This window comes from Sinohyriopsis cumingii, chromosome 2 (assembly GCF_028554795.1).
Source record: "Sinohyriopsis cumingii isolate HCF-2022 chromosome 2, ASM2855479v2, whole genome shotgun sequence".
NCBI lineage: Eukaryota > Metazoa > Mollusca > Bivalvia > Unionida > Unionidae > Sinohyriopsis > Sinohyriopsis cumingii.
Window position 1 is genome coordinate 73,985,371 of NC_142962.1, and position 26,517 is coordinate 74,011,887.

General features: G+C 36.1%; 1 protein-coding gene across 1 annotated transcript in view; it reads right to left on the minus strand.

Annotated features, from left to right (window-relative positions):
- The window catches only part of LOC149805181 (atlastin-2-like), a 63,563-nt gene that overhangs the window by 12,557 nt on the left and 24,489 nt on the right, over positions 1-26,517 (minus strand). Inside the window, exons 8-12 of the mRNA XM_089948138.1 lie at positions 25,957-26,095; positions 24,706-24,833; positions 19,557-19,613; positions 18,988-19,059; positions 9,155-9,586 (exon numbers count right to left, since the gene is read on the minus strand). Coding sequence (XP_089804264.1) covers positions 9,155-9,586; positions 18,988-19,059; positions 19,557-19,613; positions 24,706-24,833; positions 25,957-26,095 — 828 coding nt within the window. The remainder of the gene's footprint in view (positions 1-9,154; positions 9,587-18,987; positions 19,060-19,556; positions 19,614-24,705; positions 24,834-25,956; positions 26,096-26,517) is intronic.

The following is a 26,517-nucleotide window of genomic DNA, read 5'->3' on the forward strand; positions in this document are numbered from 1 at the left end:
CTATGATTCTCAATTAACACATTACCCAGTAACCAGTGTCTGGAAACAGACCAGCTGTGACTTTCACTTGACACACTAAACAGTATCTGACTGCCACTGACCAGTTACCAAGAAATGACTGGTTTAGATAATGGAGACCTTACTGAGGAGTCCATCTTCATGAAATTTGTCTCTGATGAACAAGATTGTCTGAATTTAAATATGAGTATATTCAAACATGAAGAAAGTGCTTCCTTTGTGTCAGGAAGGTTAGTGCTACTACTCAATGATGGCAACTTTACCTCCATGGAGAAGTGTTAAGGATCCCTCTCTTGCAGGAGCAGACAACCTCATTCCTTGTTTCCCACATTTTTTTAAAGAAAAATTTCCATGTCTTTTTTTTGGATGAAACAGATTTTTTTTTAAAGGTGCACTTATGATGCTTGCTGAACAGAATCAAAACATTTTCAATTGGAAAAGGTGTATTTTTTAAATAAAAAGCTGCTTCTATTTTGAGACTCTCCCATAACATCTTAATCAGACATATAACCTTGTACTAAACCATCGGATGTATCACTAGAAACAGTTATGACAGCTGAAATTTACATAAATTTGCATTTTACAGAATAAAAATGTTATGTTTACTGTGCTTTAAAGCATATGATGGTAGGAACAAAAGAAAGGATTATTTTAAATTTATGTAGTTGTTATAGGGTTTAACGCCATTTTTCAGCACAAGATAGGCTATACATGGCAGCCAGTATTAATGGTGGAGGAAGAACCTGGCAAAACCCTGGAAAGAACCACCATCCTACAAGAAACTCTTGGCAAGCTTTCTCACATATCCACACTGGCTAAGCATGTGACTCGAACCAACGCAGACAAAAGTGAGATGGCAGTGATCCGTGACGGAGAGCGCTCTAGGCCACTCGGCCACTTGGGGTCCCTTAAATTTAGGTAAGAGCTTGAGAAAACATTTTGAGAACTTTAGTGAAGCTGGGACCAGGCATAAATGGAGTAAGCTTCAACAATCAAAATGTTCCATACTGGCTTTGCAAGACACTTCTATCCATGTCACATGTTGAGATCAAGACATTAACCTTCAGGAATCCGATATCTGTATTGTAGTATTAAGTTGAAAGAGGCATGTTTGCTTAAAGAGACATACTTTTAAAGTACATAGAAAGTGGTTGCCATATTTTCAAATTTAAAGGTATGAAAGGATGAATCTTTAAATATTACTTTAAATTTGCAATTTATCTGGCATTCAATAACAAATTTATTTGTCACTGTCTGGCAGTGTGTACACATCCAAATAATGCTGAACAAAAATGTACGTATTTTAGATAAAGTCTTACATTCTTAAAAGTGTTTCACATTCGTGCTAAAGAAAAATTTCTAATGGTTACTGAATATTATACAATGCAGAATCATGTCAGATGCAGTGAAGCTGAACATGAAATTTCCAACTGTTGTTCAATGAAAGTTGCATTTTTATGACCATCAAGATAACGAGAAATGCAACATTATCTTTTTGCCACAGTTTCATCAGAAACAAATTTTACAGATAACAAATCCAAGTCAGGGCCTTGGGTGATCAAGTGGTCTAAAGCACTCACTTCACTTAAACATCTCATCCCTGTTCACATGTGTATGGGTGTGTGAGAAATGTGACCATGTATCATGTACTGAAAAATGGACTTAATGGTAACAAAACCAAGCCAAACCTCACAGTCATAAATTGTGTACCTTAAGTTGGACAATTCCCTGGAAACACACAAATGGAACATTCAGACATTTTCAAGATGGCTGCTATAGTAGTCACATTGGACATTAGATCGGAACCATTTTCATTCAGGACCAACTAGACATAATAATAAGTCTTCTGGTCAAGGCTTAATGTTGATATGACTTTTCACTAAGGAGGTGTAACGATTACATAATTTTCAAGACGGCCATTGTGGCAACCATGCTAGATGTCAGATCAGCACAGTTTTCATTACAAGTCTTATGGTGAAAAACCCATGCTGATATAACCATCTATTCAGAAGAAGACTAAGTGGTCTGAGTGGCAACATCATAATTTGGGGTCAAGCAGATATACTAAAATGTCTTCTGGTGAAAACCTCATGTCAAAAACTTTCTTTTCAGAAGAAGCAGAGATAAAACAAATGCCAAGATGACGTCCATGCTGGCATCAGATCAACTCCATGTTCATTTAGGACTAACCAGACATCAGAAGAAGCTTTTTTTAAGTGGAAATCCCATTTTAATATGACCCTCCATTCTGGAGTAGTAATAACAATATTTTCCATCTGGCCCCAGGTAGATGTCTGAGCAGCATCATTTTCAAGTAGGACCAATGAGACAGCATAAGAATTCTTCTAGGGAACAACACATGTTAATGCCTTTCTGTTCAGAAGCAGTTACTTAGCAATAACATCATTTTCAAGATGGCAGTCATGGTGGATATATTGGACATAACATTTGCACCATTTTCATTTAGGACCAACAAGACATCATAAGAAGTCTGTTATTGAAAACCCCATGTTGATATGGCCATCCATTTAGAACTACACATAGTAGTGATAAAATTTTCAAGATGGCCACTGCGGTGACAAAATTTATATCTGAGCAGTGCAATTTTAATTTAGGATCAAGAAGACTTTGGGATGAATATGCATTTGTAAAGTTTCATGGCAATAGTCCAAAAGGTTTACAAGTACAGTGGAACCCCGCTATAACGCGCCCCGCCATAACGCGAATTCGGATATAACGCGGTCGTAGCATGGCTACCGAAATTTCGTATATTCATTCACACATGGAGAAAAAAAATTTGGAGAAAAGTAAAAAAAAAAACAAAACAAAAAATTAACTTCATTTTGGGCATGAGATTAGTTGTGACTTTTAAAATAATATGATCGTGGCATGGTTCCTGATATTTGAAATTCATTTACGTGTATTTTTATCGGACCGTGAAAATATTTGTTTAACGTACGAGAAATAGTGTGTAAAACGTTTATTATAATTTGGTGGAAGAATTCGCGTATGACTTTTAATAATAAACAATCGGAACTTAACAATTTATCCTGGTTCTTTAAGTGATTTTGGAGAAGTGATCGTGTATGAATTCTAAAATAATACGATATATATAACGTACGAGAAATAGTGTGTACAACGCTTGGCTTCTGAAATTTATCAATTTGAACAGGTTGTGGTGAAGCTCCGTATTCTACTCTAGAAGAGAAAACTGGTTTCATTAGGTTTTTGAATTGTTAAGCCGAAGTAAACATTATCGGAAGTGTTACTTATTACGGATCCATGAGTAAAGCCAGTAAATCGTCTTTGTGATTGTCTTCCATGAATTCTGTATACAGTCGTTGCTCAAACAATAGCCGACATGGGCTTATTTAACTGCAATCACAGCCAAGCAGCAGACAAAGTTGTGGTTGATACAAGAGTCGCACAATTTAATAAACATCAAAGGACGAAAGCCGCCAACATGTATGCTGTGCTTGGCGGTGTGATCAAACAACAAACAGTTGAAAGTAAATAATATCCACTTTATTATCTGTAAATTAAAAGGGTATGAAATTGTACATCCGTTCAGCTTAATTTTGTTTTATATAAAAAGTGATTCGTAACCATTGCAGGCCTTCATTACTTAGTTATTAAGGTTTATCTGTGTACGTTGTTTGCTTATATAAAAAAATATTTTACTGTTATGGAAAAGCAAGTTCAAAAACGCAAGTCGTTTTCTGCTAAAGAGAAACTGTATGCCCTAGATCAACTAAAGAAGGGCAAACAACAAACTCAGCTTGCCAGAGATCTAGGAATCAGCGAGTCCACTTTGCGAGGGTGGAAAACAGATGAAGGAAAGCTCCGTAGTCTACCCAACATTCTTGAAGAGGAAACTGGTTTACAGCGTAAAAGGGTTAAGTTAGCTAATGACAATGTCCTAGATTCAGCTTTGTACCAATTTTTTGTACAAGCTCGCTCAGAAGGTGTTCCAATTTCTGGCCCAATTCTGAAAGCCCAAGCAGAGAAATTTGATCGCCGTATCAATGGAGATGATTCCAAATTTAAGGCGAGTAATGGCTGGCTAGACAGATTCAAGAAAAGGCACGCTATCAGCCAAGTTCTTGTGTCTGGGGAAATCCGCTCCGCTGACAAAGAGGCTGCCAATTCCTACCCGACTGGGCTTAAAAAGTTGCTGGAGGACGGTTGCTACACAGCCGACCAAGTTTACAACTGCGATGAGACTGGTTAATGTTATAAAATGTTACCCGATCGCACCCTTGCAACCAAGACTGACAGTCACAAACGAGAAGGTTTCAAGAAGAGGAAGGACAGAGTGACTCTCTTATTTTGTGTTAACAAGTCTGGCAGCCACAAAGTCAGACCTCTGATGATTGGAAAATCGAAAGCTCCCAGATGTTTTCATCATGTAAATATGAAGGCACTTCCATTCCAGTACACTAACAGCAAGAATGCTTGGATGAATAGCTCCATATTTGACGACTGGTTTCACAAAACATTCGTTCCAGATGTTCGGGCTCATTTACGAAAACTCAAGCTGGAGGAAAAAGCTCTCCTCCTGCTGGATAATTGCCCTGCCCACCCCCCAGCAGAAAATCTTGTCAGCAGTGATGGCAAGATCAAAGTTTCGTACCTCCCGAAAAACACTACGTCAGAAATCCAGCCACTTGACCAAGGCATAATTTCCATATTTAAACAAAATTATCGCCGTGAAATGATAAAGGGAATGGTAGCAGATAATAACGCATCCGTCGACACATCATTGGCATTACTCAACTTAAAAGAAGTATTAATTTAGCAGTTTTCACATGTTTCTTTTGATGTTCACAAAATCTGAAATAAAAGTTATTTGCACGCTGAAATCATGCGTTGATTGTTAATTATTCTTGCAGTTGTCGCATATGATAAAATTTTAGCGGTATAAAATTTGTACGGACACCATATGTAGACCCGGGAATAGCTGCATGCAATGACCGTACGATATCAGACGGCAAGTAAATGGTTCCAATATTTTGTTCATCCTATATTTTACACGACGAATTCAGACTATTACAAAATTATTGAATATTTTAAATCTGTACGATTTTCAATGAAATTACATCCATTATGGATGAACTGCATGCCACGACGGCACGGTAGCATACGGTGTTGATACACTTTTCATGATATAGCGATAGTCTGGTATTATCGGTTAATCTGTATTATCGTTCAAACAAATAAAAATTAGTAAATGTTTTTCATGCACAGTAATAACCTATAAATATAATAGCCTTCGATTATTTTGAATATATCTTAATTAATGCATTCCAGTTAATATTCATCTGATGATAAGCCGACTTTTGATCATTGTACATGTATACACGTATATGTTCTCGGAAAAAAAGTTAAATATTGTAAAACCCCGCATTAACGCGACCCCGCTTTTAACGCGATCCGATTTTATGGACCCCGATCATCGCGTTATAGCGGGGTTCCACTGTAGCAGTAAGAAATTTGTGCTGATAGATGGATGTATGACAGACAACAGGTGATCCCATTAACTGGTATCATCTATGATCAGTTGAACTAAAAACTGAAAGCCTATTATGCCAGGATGCTTCCAATCAAATCTATTCAAATTCTATTTAGTGGTTTTTGAACTCATTTCAAGTATTTTCTAATTTTAGTAAAGGCAATAATACTGGATGAGAGATTAGCATCTGTCAGACAAATTTCAATGGCCCAATGCCACAATACCACTATAAACTGAGCAGTTTCTGAGAACAAGTTGTAAATAGCAATTATTAACAGACAAAACATGGCTGACAAGACAATGGATTATGGACCTTATCATAACTTCACTGGGCCTTATGGCCAGAAAAGCTATAAGATACCTGGTGCACTCAAGGTTTCTTTTATGGGTATCCAGAATATGTGCCCATTATATAGATGCAAAATTTGTGACTTGTTACCTTTCAAAATCTGCTTCTGAAGTTTGTTAGGATGACAAAACAACAGTAACATTACCTCTTGGGTATCTTTTCCAGACATGGCGAGGGCTAATTAAGTGGTTAGAACCTGTGCCCAACCCTACTGTATCATACTGACACTAAAATATGATCAAACTAAATTGAAAAATGCACCTTTAATGGGGCAAACCCTGATGAAATTTCATACATATAAATTATGATAACACTTTTACAGCAAATAATGTGCTTCTTTCGTATTGGATATTCAGTAGCATGTATTCTGACATTTTCAAGACAGGTCCTGCAGTCCATGGAATTGTAAATTTTCAATGTAAAAGGATGAAACTGTGAAATTATGAAATGTCACCCACACTGTTAATTCCCACAAATTGACAAAGAAAAGATACTTAAACATAAAAATATCTTGTCAGCCCAAAGTCTACACTAGAGACCAACTCAGACACAAAAAAATCATCTCCGAGTCATTTTGCTTAAACAGGCCACATGAGTGAAGTTCAATTTGCAATGCACAGATTTCAATACATTTACCATCACCCCATTTGGTTTTAATACAATGCACTGATAATCAAAATAAATGTTTTGTGTTGATTTTCCTTAATAAAGAAAGGTGGAAAGTTGGAATGAAAAGTTCTATGCTTTGTGATCAAGTTTGGTGATACTTTGATTATCGTAAATACCAGAAATTACACTGCTCTCTATGGAACTCCAGCAGAAAATTTGCCATTATTCTTGAGGGAAAAATATAGTAAAAAACTGAGTGTTATGACTTGGTGAACACATTTGCTGTAGCTCCAGCACTGTCCTGCATTTCATAATATAAATGTATGAAAAGAGTACTTCTACTATGTAAACAGTTTTCAACAATAACCTATTTTCAAGTTGCCATTTCATGTTACACAACAACTACAGTGAAGCACAGAAAGAAACATTTTAATATTTTTATAGTTTTAATAGTACTTCATCAATATTTTTAACAAGTTTTAATAGTACTTGTTGAGTTTTTCAATCATCAGACATGAAAACATGGAAAACATTTTAATGTGACTATTTTGAACATTACACATTTTTAACTTTCTATACACACCTTGCCAGATTTCCACCCTACTGTAAGTGGAAAGAGAAGTCACTGGGAAAAATTGACATTTTTGGCACTGACAAAAACAAGCCCAGTAACATCATTGAATACCAAAATGAGAATTTGGGACAAAAAAATTAACACTTAAATATATATCATCAATACTATTTGCCTGAACAAATTCTTCCTGCATCTTACTGAACAAGAGCCCCTTGAAGGGACTGGTGCTCTACTGGCCAAGAAGAATTTCTACAAATCCTTTAGAAGTTTCTTTCTTCTGCCCTTTATTTTTTTCAACTGCAGAGTACTGAAACCATGTCTGAAATTATTCAGAAATTCAAACACACCAAATCTGTTAACAAAAATGTTTTCTTGTTCAACTCATGACATATCTTAAAGTGCAGACCAAAATTTGTTGTCATGGCCTTTGACTTTGAACATGATATTGTGGACTGAAGAAAATGAATTTGTTTCAATCTCAATATACCCACTAATTAAAATTAATTAAATCTATAATTGGAAAAAAAACATTACTGAACTGGCATCACTAAAGGTATTTTCTGTAGATATAACCACAAACTGGGTTTGATAAGATCCATTCATACCAAGGAACCATGGTGGACCTATAACTAAAAGAGTCTGGGGTTGAATCCTACTATTGCATCAGCCTGGATCAACTGCCATGTCTGAGACTTCAGCTAAGATTTCTTTGACAGGTGTGCTTAGAAAGAAAAGAAGCACTCATTCCTAACCACCAGGAAGATTTCATTCAAAATGTGACTAATGTTACAAAAGTGTAGTGTTTATTATATGTTGTTTACATATTAATTACAGGAGATTGATACATTCTTACTCCTTGGCAAACAATTAAATGGATAAAGATAAGTGCTTTCAAATCATTCTCAGAAATCTGCTTGTCAAATATTTTGATGAATGTTCCTGATTTCAAGATGTCTAGATATTTGTTAACGTAGAAGTGGAAGCAGATGAGAGCGGGGACAACACACCCCAGAAAAATGGGCAGTGTGAAATCATTGATATTTATGAAATACTTCAGTCACTAACTCATTTTTACCTTCTATTTTAACTGATAAATATTAAATCCTCAGTTCTATTATTGGTTATTTCATCTTTCAGTTGTTTAACCAAAAGATCTCTCATCCTTAAAGTTCTATTTCCAAGCCTTTTTCTACTTATCCATGTATCTGTCTATATACATGTACATTTTGCTTTTCCTGCATTTTAATTCCTCCTTGTCTACATATATTATTTACATGTATATTTGTTTTATAACTTGAATTATTGGTTTATGGTTTTTAGGTGCCAACAAAAGTCATAATATATTGTGATTCCTTAAAATATCCCATATTTTCTTTCATCTTATGCTTTCAATCACGATGGGATATTATGTTTACAGCAAGCTAAAGTTTCCCTAAAGCAGGTTCAATTTTCCAGTCAGCTTGCCCTTGTATAAAGTTTGCAAATTGTATAGCGAGAGTAAATTTTCAATATGCAACTATGGTGGCCATAATGGCAGTTAGATCTGCACCATTTTCATTTACATCATATGAAGTCTTTAGTGAAGACCCCATGTTGATAAGACCATCTGTTCAGAAAAACAAGTAAAAAAAGATTTGTAGGTGGGTCACAGTGGTGGCCACAGTGGATGTCACATAAGCACCAACCATTTTCAGTCAGGAACAATTAAAACCCTTACAAACCCATGTTAATATGACCTTTCGTTTTAGAGAAGTAGCAAAACAATTGTTCACATTGGCTGCCATTGTGGCCATACTAGACAATGTAAATGCATGAAAAGTTTATTGGCAATCATCACAGCTATTTATTAGCAGTAGTGATTAACAAGATTGCACTAATGGATGGATTAGCCAACCTCCAGTTCTTCCACAAGAAGAAGAAAACAATAACTCGCTGGTCTTCATAACATACACTTCTGAGTACAGAGCTAAAGATATTTATAAGCAGTAGTCAAGTGAAGCAGAAACAGTGGTATAAGACTGATAGGTGCAGACTGCAGATGCCTATGTGTTTGCTGGATTGACTGGTAAACTGGGTTCATCTATGTACTTACATGATTCCAAATTTGGCCTGCAATCTGGTCTATCTGTATAGCAATGTTGCGATGCTCTCCTGAGTAATGGACATACAACCACGTACAAAGGAGGATTAGGAATACAAACAGTACAAAGTTCAACAGGCTGGCAATTGACTCCAAACCAATTACACTCATGAGTCCTGCTAAAATATAGGCAACCATCATCACAGTGAACAGAACTGCTGGTGTCCTTGCTGCACTGAAAATGTTTTTGCTCTCGTTATGTTTGCAGAAATTTTCATACTGTTCATCAACTTCAACCTCAAGCTGCTCTGCAAAGGCCTTACTGAATTCTGGTCCACCCATTTTTCGTGCTGAACGGAAGTGATTGAGTGCTTTCTCTTTTATCCTCCTGTGTTCAGCTTCCAAATGACTTTCATGAAGGTATGGCTTTTCTCCACCACATACCTAAAAAAGGGAGAGAATTCATAAAAACTCGATGACTTAAAATACAAGCTCACAGTTGTTCCCCCATGTGTATTGAAGAGAGCACTGTGCTAAGATCTCCCAATGTGATGTCATCTGCCCCTCTCTGGAAGTTATCCTAACCTCACTTAAGTGTGCTTCACTGTCAATGTGGGCCATACTGTCTTAAATCTCTGATGGTTTAGATAAGACAAGTTAACATTTTAAATGTGCAATTTGGGCATCAATTGAGTGTCATTACCCCCACTCTTTTGTATACAGAGCAAGTATGATCCTAAATGGACCAGTTCAAATATTATCCTAACTTGGACCAGTGTGGGAGTGACCTTCAGCTGTACAAAATTAATCCAAAAAGTATCCTTACAAGTGGTTGTGTACTTGGTGTCCATGCACACACCTACCCACCAACCCACACAATCATCAAGATGCAGAGCACGTTTTCTGAAAGAATAACTTGCTTTCTTTTATGAAATTTCTGGCAGTGTCCATTTGTTATCAGTGCTTGATTTGATGATGAAAAGATGCCATTTTGTTTCAAAACTAAAACATACATATTTAAATAACTTGTGTTTTAAAAATAGGATTAGTGAAAGCACTTTCCAAATATATTTAATATTGTAGATTTTGTTCTGCCTAGCTTGCATTATTTTCTTCATAAAATCAGGCTGAAACCATAAGTGAATCCATCAAAGGGTAAAAATGGGAGACATCATTTTGTCTAAGAAGTACCTTGGTCAAATTTTTTTTATACATCTTTCATTTTTGTGAAAATACAACCAAAAAAGCACCAAAGCAAATAATATTAAACTAATAACTGATATCCAAAATAAATATAAATATGCAGAGGAATATTAAAACCTTAAACCTGCAGTCCTTTCTGAAGATTGTCGTAATGAAGCTAGAAAGTTGGTAGCTATATTAAGAAACTCTGTTTCTAAAAACAGATGCACCTATATAGGCATGCATGGCACCGTATTTCCATACTTATAGTTGGCTGTATGCCGATTCCGTTAATTTCATGCTTCAGTTCATCATCAATGAACAGCTAAAGTAATTAGTACATAGGTTACATCATTGTTCTTATAAATAGGTACAAATAGTTAATCCACTGCCACAAGAACACAACAATTTATTTTTTTACTGTTAAAAACTTTCTCCAGAAAATGACATTCCAAAACATTCAGAATAAACTCTCCCAGCATGCAGTTGTCAAGTTAAGGTTACTCAATGGTGACCTCTGTGGTCTGAATGGCTCAACACTATGGTATCAAGACACATGTACATGTGCCTTCGTGTGGATGAGAGTCGTTTCAAACTAGTTCAGAAATGGTTTGCACTGCCATTTTGGTAGTGATATTTAAAGAAACTTTGGTAGTGATGTTAAAGATTCTACTGATTTCATTAAAACGTTGAAGTCTATTCCACGGCTATCTGATAACTCAATCCTGGTATCATTAGATGTAACATCACTATATAACATTCCTCATGCAGCGGGTATTGATGCTTGTAAATATTTTCTTGATAACAATCATTATAATAGCACACTATCGAGTGAAAATATTTATAAAATAATAAAACTTATCTTGGAAAAAAGTATTTTCATGTTAATAATACGAATTAGATCCAAATAATGGGTATGGCAATGGGTAGTCCTATGGCTCCTTCATATGCTTCCCTTTTCGTGGGTAAATTAGAAAAAGATTTCAAAACGAAAAGTTTAATCCATCTGTTTGGTTCTGATTTTTAGATGACATATTTATGATCTGGAACCATTCAACTGAAGAACTGATAAAATTTATTGATCACCTAAATCATTTTCATCCGATGATTAAATTTACTTATACTGCATCTAGTACGCATGTTTCATTTTTAGATGAAAATCTAATACAAAATATTTATAACACTATCTTTATAAACATTCACCTCAAGGAAACTAATATCCACCAATATGTGGAATATTCTTCATGTCATCCTATGTCATGTAAAAACGGTATACCATATAGCCAGACCAAAAGATACAGACGCATTATTTCAGATGATTGTCAATTACAAAATATGTTTAATAAATTACATATTTCCAAAATAAAAATTATCCTACACATATAAGTGATTCTGCGCTAAATAAAGCCAGTAGTCTTACTCAACATGAGACTTTCAATGCAGCAGAATGTAAAATAGAGAAAAATATAATTCCTTTCACAATACAATATAATCCTTCATTACCTAATATAGGTTGTATAATTAATAAATATTATAGTCTCCTAAATTTATCAAGTAAAACCAGTGTAAAATCGCTTTACAAAAATAAACCAATTCTTGCTTATAGAAGACCCAATTTCAATTTGAGTTAAAGATACAGTCTTGATTCTGACATAAGAAACTTCCAGAATGGAAATTTCCAATTAGTTGACAGAATATTTTCAGAAAGGTAGCTTTAACAATTTTTCAGTCATATCGCTACGATGTCTGCAGTGTGGCAGTTTATAGTGATGTCCAGCACTGAGGCATCATGCCGCAGACATGAAGCATGATGTCCCACTGTCACATTATCCTGACACCAGTCTGATCAATTCTAATACTAACCTCTTAATGCTGAGCGCCTAGTGAGGCAGCTGTTAGTACCATTTTTGTACGTCTCTGGTATGACATGGCCAGGGTTCAAATCCACGACCTCCTGCTTCCGAGGCAGATGTTTAAACCACTAGGCCATTGGAGTGGTCTATGTTTGCATTTTGAAAAATTCTTGATGCTTTTCATTTTTAAAAATCAGTAGAAGGGTGCAAATAGGAGGGAGTGTGAATTCTATAAGGAAAAGCCCATGCTGATATGACTTTGTATTCATTTTGGATGTCAGATTGGCACCATTTCCATCCTGAATCAACTAAACTGTACTAAACTGTAAGTCTTTCAGCGAAAACTCCATCTTATTACATACATGTCACCCCTGAGTGATGCATCAATGCAATTTTTTCTAATTGGCAAAAATGTGTAATCTGACAATAAAATGTGTAATCTATGTATTTCTATTACTAACATTAGTACCCCTACTTTGTTGAGGCTATGACATTGTAGCTAATATATTATATGCCATAATTCAGAACACTGTATGAAAAGTGTCATTCGTTTATACTACTAAAATGGATCTCAAAATATTTGGCAGATATGGGCTAAATCCATGTGGATTAGAGCCAGAATGTGGATTAGAGCCAGAATACAAACACAAAACATGATGAAAAATTATTTATAATCAACACTCAGTTTAACTGATCTACACATCTGTAACTTTGCTGAATGATTGTCAAGTCCACAGATTCTGTCCTCAATCAGATTGCGGTATTGCTTCACTCTCATATTCTTATTTACAACTTTCTAAAGTAGTACTGACTTGTCCTTTTGCTGATTGGACATGTTTTGAAGTTGAAAAGACTCATCTGGTCTAGGAAATTTCATCCACAAACTCAACCCGTTAATGTCCATTTCTTGTAATATATGCGCCATTTTCTTTAAAAGTACACACTGGTCTGCTAACTATTCGTTACCAATATTATGAATCTACAAGGCAAAGTTTCATGCTAATGAAACCTGCCTGTTTTCTTGGAAATGGGTGTGTAGTTGCTATAAATAGAAATCTGGGAAAGTACACATAGCTCTATGCTGGATAAATTTGCTCTTATGCTGTTATTACGCATAATTCTATTTAGAATACTCTCAAATTTTTATAATGTCTGGAATTAAAGAGATGATATAAATTACAAACAACTTTTACTGCTTTATATTTATTTCATTTCTTAATGTTCTCTAAAATGCACAATCCAATCACACGAAAGCGCATGACATAATTTGGTGAAAGAAAGCGTAATGATTGCGCCAAACGCATAATAGTTGGCATGTATGTTGATATGACAATCCATTCAGGAGGACTAGTGATAAGATTTTATGCGGGATGTTTGAGCAGCGCCAGTTTCATTTAGGACCATTTTGACCTTGGGATGAATATTTGTGCAAAGTTTCATGGCAATCCTTCAAAAAGTTTAGGAGCACTAATGATAAGAAACCTATAGTAAGAGGCAGAAGGTCTATGAACAACAGGCCATCATATAAGCTCTTTCGGTCTATGATCAGCAGAGCTAATAAAATACACATCTCCCTCGATAGCTCGCATACAACTGGGTCTACAAACATAGATCACACTATAAGCAAGGTGCAAGTTACTGAGGGACCTCAAAAAAGTGAGAGAAAAAAATCGCTTTGACATTGAGAAAACCGTAAAGGGGGGGTGGGGAGGGCAGCGTCAGGGAACTGGACTGTTTAATGACTGAATCCTCATTTTACAATCACATCGATAATAATTTTTAATAATGTGCTTTTTCTAATGAAGTTCGTTATTCTGTTTAAATAACATTTTTTTCCTTCAAAATATCCAATATATGAAAGATCGTTCCAACTGGTTTCAACAACCATCATGTGTATGCGAAAAATCTGTGTATTACATCACTGCTTTTTGTTTTCTTGATGAGTCTGGTTCCTGTATTGGTGTTTAATAGTATCTTGCCAAATCAGTAGTCCACAATTTGGGAACTAGACTAACTGTTGATACACCACCAAACAAGATTCCTTTTTTTTTTTCAAAAACATGCGACATTTATTTTGTGACATGTCTACGTCAAAACTCAATTTTTCATTGTTCTTTTAGTACACCTCTCTGTCGATAACTTGCGCACAACGGGGTCCACAAACAAAGACCACACTATAAGTAAGGCTAGCGTTAGAAAGAGACCAACCATTTTTTAAAAAAAAAATCGCTTTGACATTGAAAAAACCATGGGGGGGGGGCAGCGTTAGGGAACTGGGCTGTTTAATGACTGAATCCTCATTTTACAATCACGTCAATAACAATTTTAATAATGCGTTTTTCTAATGAAGTTGTTTGTTGATCTGTTTAAATAAATTTTTTTTCAAAATATCCAACATATGAAAGATCATTCCAACTGGTTTCAACAACCATCATGTGTACGCGAAAAATCTGGGTATTACGTCACTGCTTTTTGTTTTCTTGATGAGTCTGGTTCCCATAGTGGTGTTTAATAGTATCTTGCCAAATCGGTAGTCCATAATTTGGGAACTAGACTAACTGTTGATACACCACCAAACGAGATTCCTTATTTTTTTAAAAACACGCTACATTTCATGACACGTCTACGTCGAAACTCAATTTTTTATTGTTCAATTAGTACAATGTTAATTCATGATTTCAATGGAAGTAATACTGAAATTTCTTATCATCCCTGAGGATATCCCTAAATGCCAGTTCAAGAAATCTCTGAAACTCGCTTGCCCACAATGGTCCGTATCTGTGAAATCAAGCTCTATATTTTACAAAGTATTCATTTTTTGCTTGGCTGCCTTGTTATCTTTGATCACAGTTATGAAAGAGTTGGTTAATTTAAGGTAGTTTCTGTTACATACACAATAATGTTTATTACAGTGTTCGATTGATCAAATGAAGTGAGTTCACCCGACATACGACCAAGGCAGCTAGATTTTAAGTTAGTCTGGTTTGTGTGCCTTTTAACTTTTCTTTTATTCCCACCTCCTTTTTTTTAATTCAAAAGACATTATTAATGTGATAATACAAAGGAGGCCAACTTTTAATTCAGTGCAACAATACAACAAATACTTCCGTAAGTCAGTTATCAAAACACGGTCGGCACTTAATTAGGTTCTCAGAGAACCGCATGCAGACATAGCTGTTATGGTAAATTGACATATTTTATGTTTAATTACAAGAGGACACATTGCATTTATGATGATTACATGTAAAAGGAACTAAAAGATGGAACTAGAACACAAATTTCAATTGATAAAAAGTACTGCCTCCACTCGGCGTAAGTGACATTTTCATTAATCGAAATTTCCTTACATATTGTTAATTGCAGTGTACTAGGAATGTCGTTTGGAAAGAAAATGTAAAAAATTGTATGAGCTATTTTAAAATTTGATATTTCATAGTACTGATTAAAGTTTCCAGGTCCTATCTACCATTTTCAACAATAAAAACAGCGATACATCAAAGTTTCCGTTACCAATTTTGATCGATTTTCTTCAAGTTCAATAGGGATACATTTTTGGGGTATTTTCGGGTTTAAAAAATGGGATCCACGCCTGACACTGCGTTATAAGCGGGTTCGCGAGTTATCGAGGGAGTGGTGTATTCAAAAACTTAAAACAAAGGAGTGGACAAGTGCTGTTTGAGAAAGTTCACTGCTATCCCTTGTGAGAAATAATTATTACATTTAAATCAAGCAGAGGTCTCGCTAGGATTTTAAAACTAGGAGTCCAGGACTCCCAATTTGGTAAAAATTGGAGTCCCACCATCAAAAGTGCAGTCCCATCTTTCCTACAGAAGTGAGTGTATCTATTTTTAGATGGAGAGGTTTTTGTAATGTAATCACTGAGTATAATATAGCTTCAGGGATCGTCCTGGGCTTCGCCAATGTCGCAAATTGTGATTTTTTTCCTTATTGGCGACAAAAATATCCCATCTGGCGATTTTTTTGGCAACATACTTTTTGGTTATTTAATTTGTACATACAATCATAAATTTGGACTGAATAAATTTAAAGCCAGAACGAAAGGAAGCCATAAACTTGACTAAGCAATGCATTGGAATCAATCTGTTACACAAACGATCCTTTGTTCTTATTGACAACCTTATCTTTACAGTGCATTGTTACATCATAATCTGCCTATGCTGACATCTGGGCTGAGTACTGTATGTTGCGATACAGTCAATCATGCTACCGCACTATACCTACAACTGACCGACTTCTGAAGACGCGAATAGAACAGATACAATTAATTGTATGGCTAATCCTTCTGTTTTTTATTTTTATACATATACCAATACAACAGTTTTGCTGAACCTTCATAGAAAACTGATAACCTTTGAAGTACCGACTACTGTGTATAAATACAAAGCAAATGGAAAAAATCTCAATCACAATTACATCTGTCGCCAGTGCAGCATTTTACTCATTGATCTTTTTCTTTTGTCATCAGTCCCGTGTTACGGCTGCAGAGACTTAAACTCTTTGCATAATTAATAATAATTATTTATTTCTCAAAATACAGGAGTGAAAGAATCCCTAAATTGGGTGTGAATTTACGCTTATATATACAGTCCAATATTGCCAGGTGTTGACTCGTGTAAGTTTCATTCGTGGGAATGGAGATCCTATTTTTCTTGTCGAGAAAATTTATACAGCATTCAGTGATCATTCTTGGGATTTAGGAAGCAATTCGCTACAAACTTTGTGAAGCTAGCCATGGGGGGGGGGGCTGCTGAGAGACTACTGGTGTCACCTGTCAGCACGGAGGACTGTGAACGTGGATTCAGTAAGATGAACCTCATAAAAACTGACATCAGAAATAAGCTCTGCATCTCATCTCTCGAGAATTTAATGAGAATCAGCATGTACAGATGTGAAAAATTAGACTTTGAAACTGCATTCAACAAGTGGGCAGCCCTAAAATCGCGACGGATCTTCATGTAACACTTTGTAACATTTTGTTAATGCTTGTTGTAATTAAAGTATTAACTAATCCATCTTTTGTCATTTTCATTGCCTGTTACATTAATAGACTAAATTAACACTTGGAAAAATGTACACTACTTTTTTTGGCGACACTTTTTGAAAATTGGCGACAAAATATTGAGGTTGGCGATTATTTTGGCGACAGCTTTTTGAAAGCCAGGACCATCCCTGAGCTTCATTACAACAGTCCATTGACAGGATTGCAAATTTATGATTTATTTGTATATGTACTTGTAGAAATTTAAGGCAAATAAATAGTATGTGATTTTCTGTTTTCTACCGTATTTTCGCAAATACATGTCAAGTAAAAAAACAGCTTAGACCTTAAAGCGCATCTCACGAATTCCACAACATAGCATTGTCCCATATGTTTCTGGCCTACATAATTTGCATTTTGCAAATAATACCTAGGCTTTGGTTTCAATGATTTGTATATTTTTTTCTGAATATATCTGCCTGATGATTTAAGAAAACAGACAATCTAATAAACTGGTACATCCCAGACTTAGCAAAGTCCACCATTATTTCCCGTTAGGCCTACTGGTTCACTTAGTTTCAAACAAATTTTATGACGAAATAGTGTACAAGAGGCAGTTAATAAATATCCAGATCACTGATTCTTATCTCAAAATACAAGTTTGTATGTTTTATCATCAAAGGATATCATGCAGGAAATTGACAGTTGCTACCTTACTCAGAAAAGGGTTAATGGTCAATCAAGCAGAACTGGCAAGTCTTTGAATTTTGCCACGCACCTATTACATGTGCACAGAGGATTCATGCCTCAGTGATTTTCTGCGTCCCAGATCAAAATTTGGCATCCAATAATGCGTAATTAAGCGTTTCTGAGATCTCTGGAGCAAGAATGGACATTCAACCTCTGAAAGATGCACGTACTATACAACACAATTATATGCTGATTTTAGTGCAAACTCCTATGTTCTCTATCATCATGTCCTAAGTGTGCACCACAGCATGTTTTGAAAATAAACCTTACGTTTAATCAACAATCATAAAATACCTTATATTCATGGACATAAAATTTTGTAGTTTGGTTTAAATCAAATACATATTCATTGGTACATAATTTTGGGGATTGATCATTAAAAAAAATATATGATAAAACAGTATACAACAATGTAATACAGTAGTATACCCTCACTCCCATCCACACATCAGTAATTGGAATAGAGGGGAATGTTTTTCATTGTGAACACTTAGCATAAATGTAGACCTGAATCAGAGACACCAATTTTACGTTAAGCTGATTCTTAATGCCTGTTTTGAATGAACTGACATAGAACCTACAAAACAAAAAAAAAAAAAAGGGAAATTACTCAATGCTGCCCTGGCTAAGAAGGTTGTCTGAGATAGGTGAGTCTGATTCAGATGCAGGAATTTACACAAGTAGATCATCACATGCAAAACACAAGTTTCAGTGTTACATGGAAGAGTTCATATCCTTGGAGTGCAAATTGCTCGATGGGATGGTAAGTCTTCTACATTGCTTGATTTTGGTTTTGATCAAGTTTTTCACCCCTGGATAAAATTGTGGGGGTGGGGGTGGGGTAATACTATTCCACAGACACTATTAAAATTAATTACTTTTGTTTCTATAGAAGTATCAATAGCAGTAGAAGTAGTCACTGTAGTAGCTGTTCGAGAGGTGGAGTATGCTTTGAATATCTGCTTGGTTCCTATTTTGTTCTGATTTTAAATTCAAGGTCTACCTTGCCCATGAAAATCATGAAAGACGGTACCCCATGAATTTAAAGTAATTCACAATACCTCTTCCATCTCCCTGTTGTAAAGGATTTTGGCACCGGAAACTGCTGAAAGGTTATTGGCCTCTGCTGTTGCCTGGAGGAAAAACAAGAGCACATGCACATGATTGTCCCAAATCTTTCAGCTCATTTTTAAAAAAATCTGATTTGTTTGAGAATATAAGTGTTTTATGTGCCATCATCGTGCTAACTGTATTAGTTTTAAGAATTTCGTATGAAAAATGACTAAGCACATGTCATCATTATACAGTCATTTACACTTTATTTAGAGAAAGTGAACATGAGCTATGGCCTTTTGATATTCATGTTAAGATTTTATTTTCCCCAATCCAAATTGTAAACTCACCAAAATTTAATCCACTATCATGTAAACTCTGATCCATTTATAACAACTAAGTGGTCTCTCACACACGCATGCACATGCACACACTGACATAGGCAAGCACACAGAAACAGTCTATACCATATCATGCTTATTCTTTATATACTGAACTTGATCTAAAGATAAACTTATTTTGAAGTTTCAAGAGTGGTCCTTGCAAATATTAGCTTGTATATAAATGTTAATTTTACCTGCAACATTGACTTTGGCTCTGGTAGTTCTTCTCCCTGATAGATTTTGATATATGCCTGAATAATAAAAAAGGAGACTATCTTTTTATCCAGCCCACCATTATTTAGTTTTAAAAAAAACCTTTACCATTAAGCTTACAATTTTGAACAATGACATGAAACTAGAGTGCAATGGACAAGGAGACCTTATGGACAAGCAGATGGATTCCAAAGTGATCATTACAGTCTTGATAAAAAATAAAAAATATAATACAAAAAGGCCAACAGGACAGAAAACAGTCCTTTAACATTTGTTTCATATTAGTAACAACAGCTATAGTTGATGGCAGGTGATAATCATTTTTTGGTTTTCCACCTAGTTGCTATGGAAGCCACACCACTGCTTGCAATACAATTCTGGAACAGCATATGTTGTTGTTGTTGCTGTTGGGTTTAATGCCATTTTTCAGCACACGATAGGCTAGTATTAATGGTGAAGGAAGAACCCGGGAAAACCCCAGGAAGAACCACCGACCCACGAGAAGCTACTGGCAAGCTTTCTCACATACCCACATTAGCCAAATCCTAGACTCAAACTCACACAGACAGAGGTGAGAAGGCAGAGATTCATAACAGAAAGCACCTTAGACCACTTGGCCACTCAGGGCCCCCGGAACAGCATATGAACATTCCTAACATGCTTAATCCAAAACGGATGAGCCATGCTAAAGACATCTTAAACAGGTTTTCTCCCATGTTGCTTCAGGAGCCGCAACCTAATCTGGGGTTTCAAACAAGACAAATTCTGGTAGAATACATATTAACAACTGTTCCCCAAGTTTGATTTAAACTAGCTCAGTTATTCTGGAGAACAAATTTAATTGGTTTATTCGCCTCTCTGCAAAAGTTGAACAGAGATCCTCAAATAGACTGACACTCTACTAACCAAAAGGAATTTTCAGGAAACTGGGATAAAACTTTCTTCTTTTTAACCGACAGTTGAAATGTTCACAGGATACCTCAAGTGCAGTAAAAAAAAATTACCTGATGCTGATACAACCACCTGCAGATAAATGCATCTGATGTAACTTAGGTAATGACACTGATGTAAAACTGTTGACAGTGATGTACAAACGTTGAAACTGTTGACAGTGATGTACAAATGTTGGAGAAAGAGAACAATTCTGCCACTGAGGAAACAGCATACTATAAAATCCAGGCACTCTTAGGGTACTGTTTGATATGAAAACCAACTTGGATATAGATTCTGGATTTAATTTATAAGTCTGTCGTATCCTACAATTTAGAGGGGGTTTTCATCATTGTAAAGTTGGCTGTGAATCCATGGAAGATGGCCAATGTTCTGGCAGACTTTTGTCTGCGATTGGTAAGGGGGACTTGAATGTCGTGAATAAGGCAACTAACAAAGATGCTCAATACATAGCTGAATACAGTTGTTTTTCATATACTGAAGAACCATTTGAAATTGAAAGGTTTGTGCTAGATGGGTTCTGCACTTGCTGACAGCTGATTGAAAACCAACTTGGGTTGGAATCACCAAACAGCTACCTGCCAAATATGAAAAGAGTGACTACAGTGTTTTGAATGAGAATGTCACAGGTAATCAAACATGGATTTACTTTTCCGAGTCTGGTAAGTGAAAATAATAAAGTCTGGATAAGAGAAAACTAGCGGAGAACACAAATTGCACATCAAAATCTGACTGTCAAAAGTTTTATATACACTATTTTTCAATGCAAAAGGACCAGTCCTCCAGGTACATGCGCTTGACTCTACTAGTGTAACTGTACATTTTTATGCTCTCAAAGGGATGCCACAAACTGTGAACATTATTGAACTACCCATCTATTCCATGACACATAAATCCGCTGTTGTGACAGACTTTGTGGTGGAGCACAGCATCCAAACTTTCTCACATTTTCCATACATCATTGATTTAGCACCAAGTGATTTTAGGCTGAATCCCACTGTTAATGATCTGATGGGGGGCTGATGATTTGAGAGCCTCCATGCAGCTGGAAGTGCTGTTTTCCTGATGTGTAAGGAAATTCATCCCCACATCAGTGAAATTCTGAGAAGGAATCAGATCCGACTTCTCCTGGTTGTAGATTAAGCCAAGACAAGTCCCTGTCTTCCAAAGGAGTTAAAGGCATACGAGTAATACATATCTGAGAAAATTGTGTATCAATCACTTGTTTAAATACTGGAGCATGGGTAACTTGAATGATTTTATTTGAAATGCTATAACTCCAATTCACCCAGGTTATAAACTCAGGGCAAGGAAGCTGGGACAAATGGAAGAGCTTGTAACCAAAAAAATAATCTTGACCAGACAGAAATGCAGGAATTTCCTGTGGAACAAAAAGATGAGGATGTGTAGGCAAGTATCTTGAATGTCTAAAGAGAATATAAGCCATCTCAGAAAGCTCAAGAAGTCACTATAATGATCGGGTTAAGCATCATTACCCTCAATAATCTGATCCTGTTATAAAGAATCCAAAAGGGCATCTGTAAACAAATGAAGCAGCTCAGCTGACAGTGCCAACAACAGTGAGTGTGTTTCATTGGCTATATATAGTGACTCCTACCATAAAAAGTTGAAGGAGGCAGTTGAGAATAGGACACGATGTGAAGCAAAGGCAACTAAGGTATGCAAGTTTTATGACTTCAAACACCTTGTGCAGTTCTAGATCCTCATGGTAATCCCTACTCTCGACTCTCCTATTATCAAGACAAGGAGGCTTGAGTGGCAGAGCAGGTGAATCTGCCCTACACCTGCTTAATAAAGTGTAAGCAGGGTGGACAAGGGGACTGACCAACCCCTTTGCTTTCTGGATGCCTCCTGGCCTTGTGCCAACTTCAGAGCTATGCCCATTACCATGACCAAACTGGGATGCAACAAAAAATCAAAAAATTTCTGTGTTCCTGAAAACATACTCAGAATGCAGATTACTCATGTCCAATTATCTGGAAAGCTTCCCATACAGATCTGGTTTCCAGATGCCAAATGTTCATGCTTCATTGCTGTCATCTGTCCAATGTGGAATGGAGATGGAGATGTGGTTGATACAGGGACACCAGATGATGTTCTGACATGACTGGAGCTTCCTCAAACTCATTCATGTCCACTAGATTTGACAATTCATTGTCTTGTTTCACTGGTGGGGCACAAGAAGACTATATCTTCATTTATTTCCATCTGCATGAAGTGGATTGGCATTCCCTTCTCAATACATGATGAAATGAATTAATGATGACCACCCCCAACAAACCCTTCAATAAAGAAGCCAGAAGTGATTGGGCAATCCATTGCCTACCTGATCTGCCATCCAATGAAACCATGAGAAAGTCATCCAATGTGCAAGGGGGGGGGGGGGGGGGGCGGGAATGGAGACACCAGACTCACCAGTTGGCGGTGGTTGTCCCGAACCCTGCAGGAATTGAACAGAAACAAAGGACAATGGGGTGGTGGTTGTACTGACTTGGTCCGTTTTCATATGGGAGTCAGATTACTCCCTGTTCCTACAAATAATCCCAGCACAGGTAGAAACAAATACCATGAGACCATTATTTTTGTTTCCTGCATGATGCTTAGCAATGACTTAATCCAGTGTCATGTACGTATAAGGAAAACCACAAGCCAATGACTGGTTGATAATCTCAAACTTTTTGATGTGCATGATGCTGAAGGCTGCACTCCAGATATGCCAAAAAGCAAAACCTGCAGGTGCAAGTGACTTCCTTAAACCTGGAAGTGCATTTAATCCCTCCTGAGATCAGCCAACAGGGAATGTTTCCTGCACCATGAAGTGCCTCTGATCCCTCATGGACAATCTCCTTACACTAGGAAGTGCCACTGACCCCTTGCATGACTGGCTTGTTGGTGACTTCCTTATACCATGAAATGTAACTGGTTCCCCTCTGGTACAGAGGGGTCCATGAAAGAAGAAGAGGAATAGGCAGTGTCTTTCTTCCTCCTTAAAACAAAGTGACATCCATCTGCAAGGTCTCATACCTCGCCTGCCCACAATGTGTAGAAACAACACCCATCCATGCCATCACATTAAGTACTCACCAAAACAGGTGGGAAGAGCATCCCATGAAGCCTTTTATGGCTGCATTTGGCAACTTCTTGTGGCATAATGAACAAAAATGTTAAAGGTAATACCTATCCTAATAGTAACAGCAACTGGATCAAATTATGGAAACACCATTTATCCAGCAAGGACACAAGATTCAACAAAATAACACAGGATAATAACAATTTAATGTAAGGTCTTGGGCAAAGGCCATGTGTAGCACAGAAGCATGACTGATTAAAATTATGGCAAACTACATGTAAATTAATTAAAATTTTGAGCACCCAGAGACCCGTACTATGTTATACCACATAAAGTAAAAAGAAAAGAATGACATTCCAAAACTATGAAGATGTCCGACTCAGATATGTTTATTATGATTGTTTTAGCGTGAATATTAACCTAAAACTGAGATCTAATGCCAGGAAAAGAGCAGAAACATGATAATAGCAGATAATGTATCACTTCTTTAAACTAGTGTTATTGTGGAATCCAGTTTTATTACTGTTTCAATCACAGTGACATTGACCTTTGGACCACAAAAATCAATAGGCTTCTTTTATTACCCTACATGCATGCCATCCAGAGTCCTGTAACTTCAGATGGTGGAAAGCTCAAAAATGCAAATGGATGAACTGGTGGATGGATGGACAATATTGTAACATAGTAAGATCCACCTTATGACAGGCATAAGAAAAACTGAGCATTCAAACCAGTGGGACTCGCTACATAACATACACATCAATGCCACAACTAACAACAAAGTCCTCAGGCAGTGACTCCAAATTTTTCAAATTGTTTTGTGCTGTACGAAATACTTAGATAATGTGACTCAATGATGAATGCATGTCAACTGAGCAACAATCACTCACTCATGCAACATCTAAAATCGATCCAAAAACACTGGACAAATTAAATCATAATCAAAGATCCAGTACGAAAGCAATACTATCAAGAACCTGAATTACATATTATTCTACAAAATTATTCTGGTACAAAATATAACACACTTCTAATATTGTAGTAATTAAAAAACCTAAGAATACAAATTGATATAGATATAAAAGTACCTTGAAGTATTCCACCAATTCTCTGCAAGTAATCTGCTGTCCATTTATCTCTTTAACCACAAGGTTTTCAGCTGACAACAAACTTGGCACAAACGTTCTGAGCTGTTCTTTGAAGGCAGACTCAATATCTGAAAGTGCAAATCACCCTTCAGCATCACTATGGAAAATTATTCACGTTTTTTCGCCCAACTCTTTTCTTGCTTCAATAACATTTCCGTTGAACAGTGACACATAGTTTCCAACAAAGGTTAAATCTTTTTATCCTGATTTCCTGTGTCTCATGAGGCACCATACAAAACATAAAAACCGCTTTACTTCAAGGAAAGTACATTACTCTGTATTCAAACTATTTCATCTCATTGGCATCATCAATACATAATCTATTAATCATCAAATAAATTATTGTGAAAGCATCAACATTCACTCCCACATCGTTTTCAACTGAGATTGCCATTTTGATTTGTTACGTGATCATATTACATGTAGATTTGATGAGGAAAACCCTGTGTATGTGACCATCTTTAAACACGTTTTTCATCCTTTTAAGATTGAAAACAAGCTCAATATTGTTTAGATTTTGAATCAAACAGAAAAAGTGAAAGCAAAATACAATTTGTGACAATTTATACAGTAATACTACTTTAAAGAATAGAAAATTGTCAAGCATTGCCCCAATAGTTTACCTGGTTATTTAACAAATACACTGTATATCTTGGGTACTGTTACACACAGTTCAAATAAATTTTCTCTCTAATTTTGTAAACAGGTATAATATGGGTTCCAGAGTATACAGCTTGGCTATATATCAGATGTATATATCTCCTTGGTCGCTTTTAATTTCATGGACATCAAAGGTAAATTTGAAAAAAAGTAGCCAATACATTTTTTTAATATTTTATGTTCAGAAGTTAATATTGTTAACCCTAGTCTAATATATTTTTCCTATTTTAAAAACTGTTCAAGTTCATTAATTGTGGAAAAGTTTTAGTTCATTTCTCAAACAAGGAGCAGACCTTTCAATCAGCTGATTGCTTTAGGCAGCATGCTGTTTCCCAAATACCACATATAGAGAAATTTCAGCCACAGTACATGAAACCAGAGGTATGCCAATATTCTCTCCACTGTGCTTGTTTTATATGTACACAACATGACCTTACACTTACACTTATTCCTCTTTTAGAAAAAGGTATATTTCAAACACTTGTCGAGTCCCTACATGAATGTATTTCTACCTTATCATAAACAACCTACCGTTTAGTTTGCCATCAAACTGAGGATTTGTGGCTACCCTCAGACCAGGATGCGGCATCAAAAAACAGCTTATTTTTGAGAAACATGACTTGATGTGCTTTCTAATCTGCTGTAATTCTGGATGCTGCTTGTCAGAAATCTGAAGAAGAAAAAGAACCCAATAAAATGAAAGATATGTCATTGTCCTGTGAAGTAATGTGAAAATTAAAATATATTGTACTCCTCAACACGGGTCTCCCAAAAACTAAACTGGGAGAACCAGACAATCTGTGTGAATTTTAGGCAATAATTTCAAACAGGAACTACCAAGAACATGGTTGTTATTTGAGTTTAAAAATAGTATTCAGAGGGAATGTAGTTTTACTGTATTATGAAATATGAAGTCTCATCCATATGTAACTATCCATTGCTGATATTTCAAGAGAGTTGCCAAGTTATGTTGAACACATGTCTGCTATCCATATAATGATCTAACCAAAACATTACTTCCTCAAAATAGGATACAGAATGCTGATATGTGACATCAGCATATGTAAGCTAGTTTGCAGTTTTCAATAACTG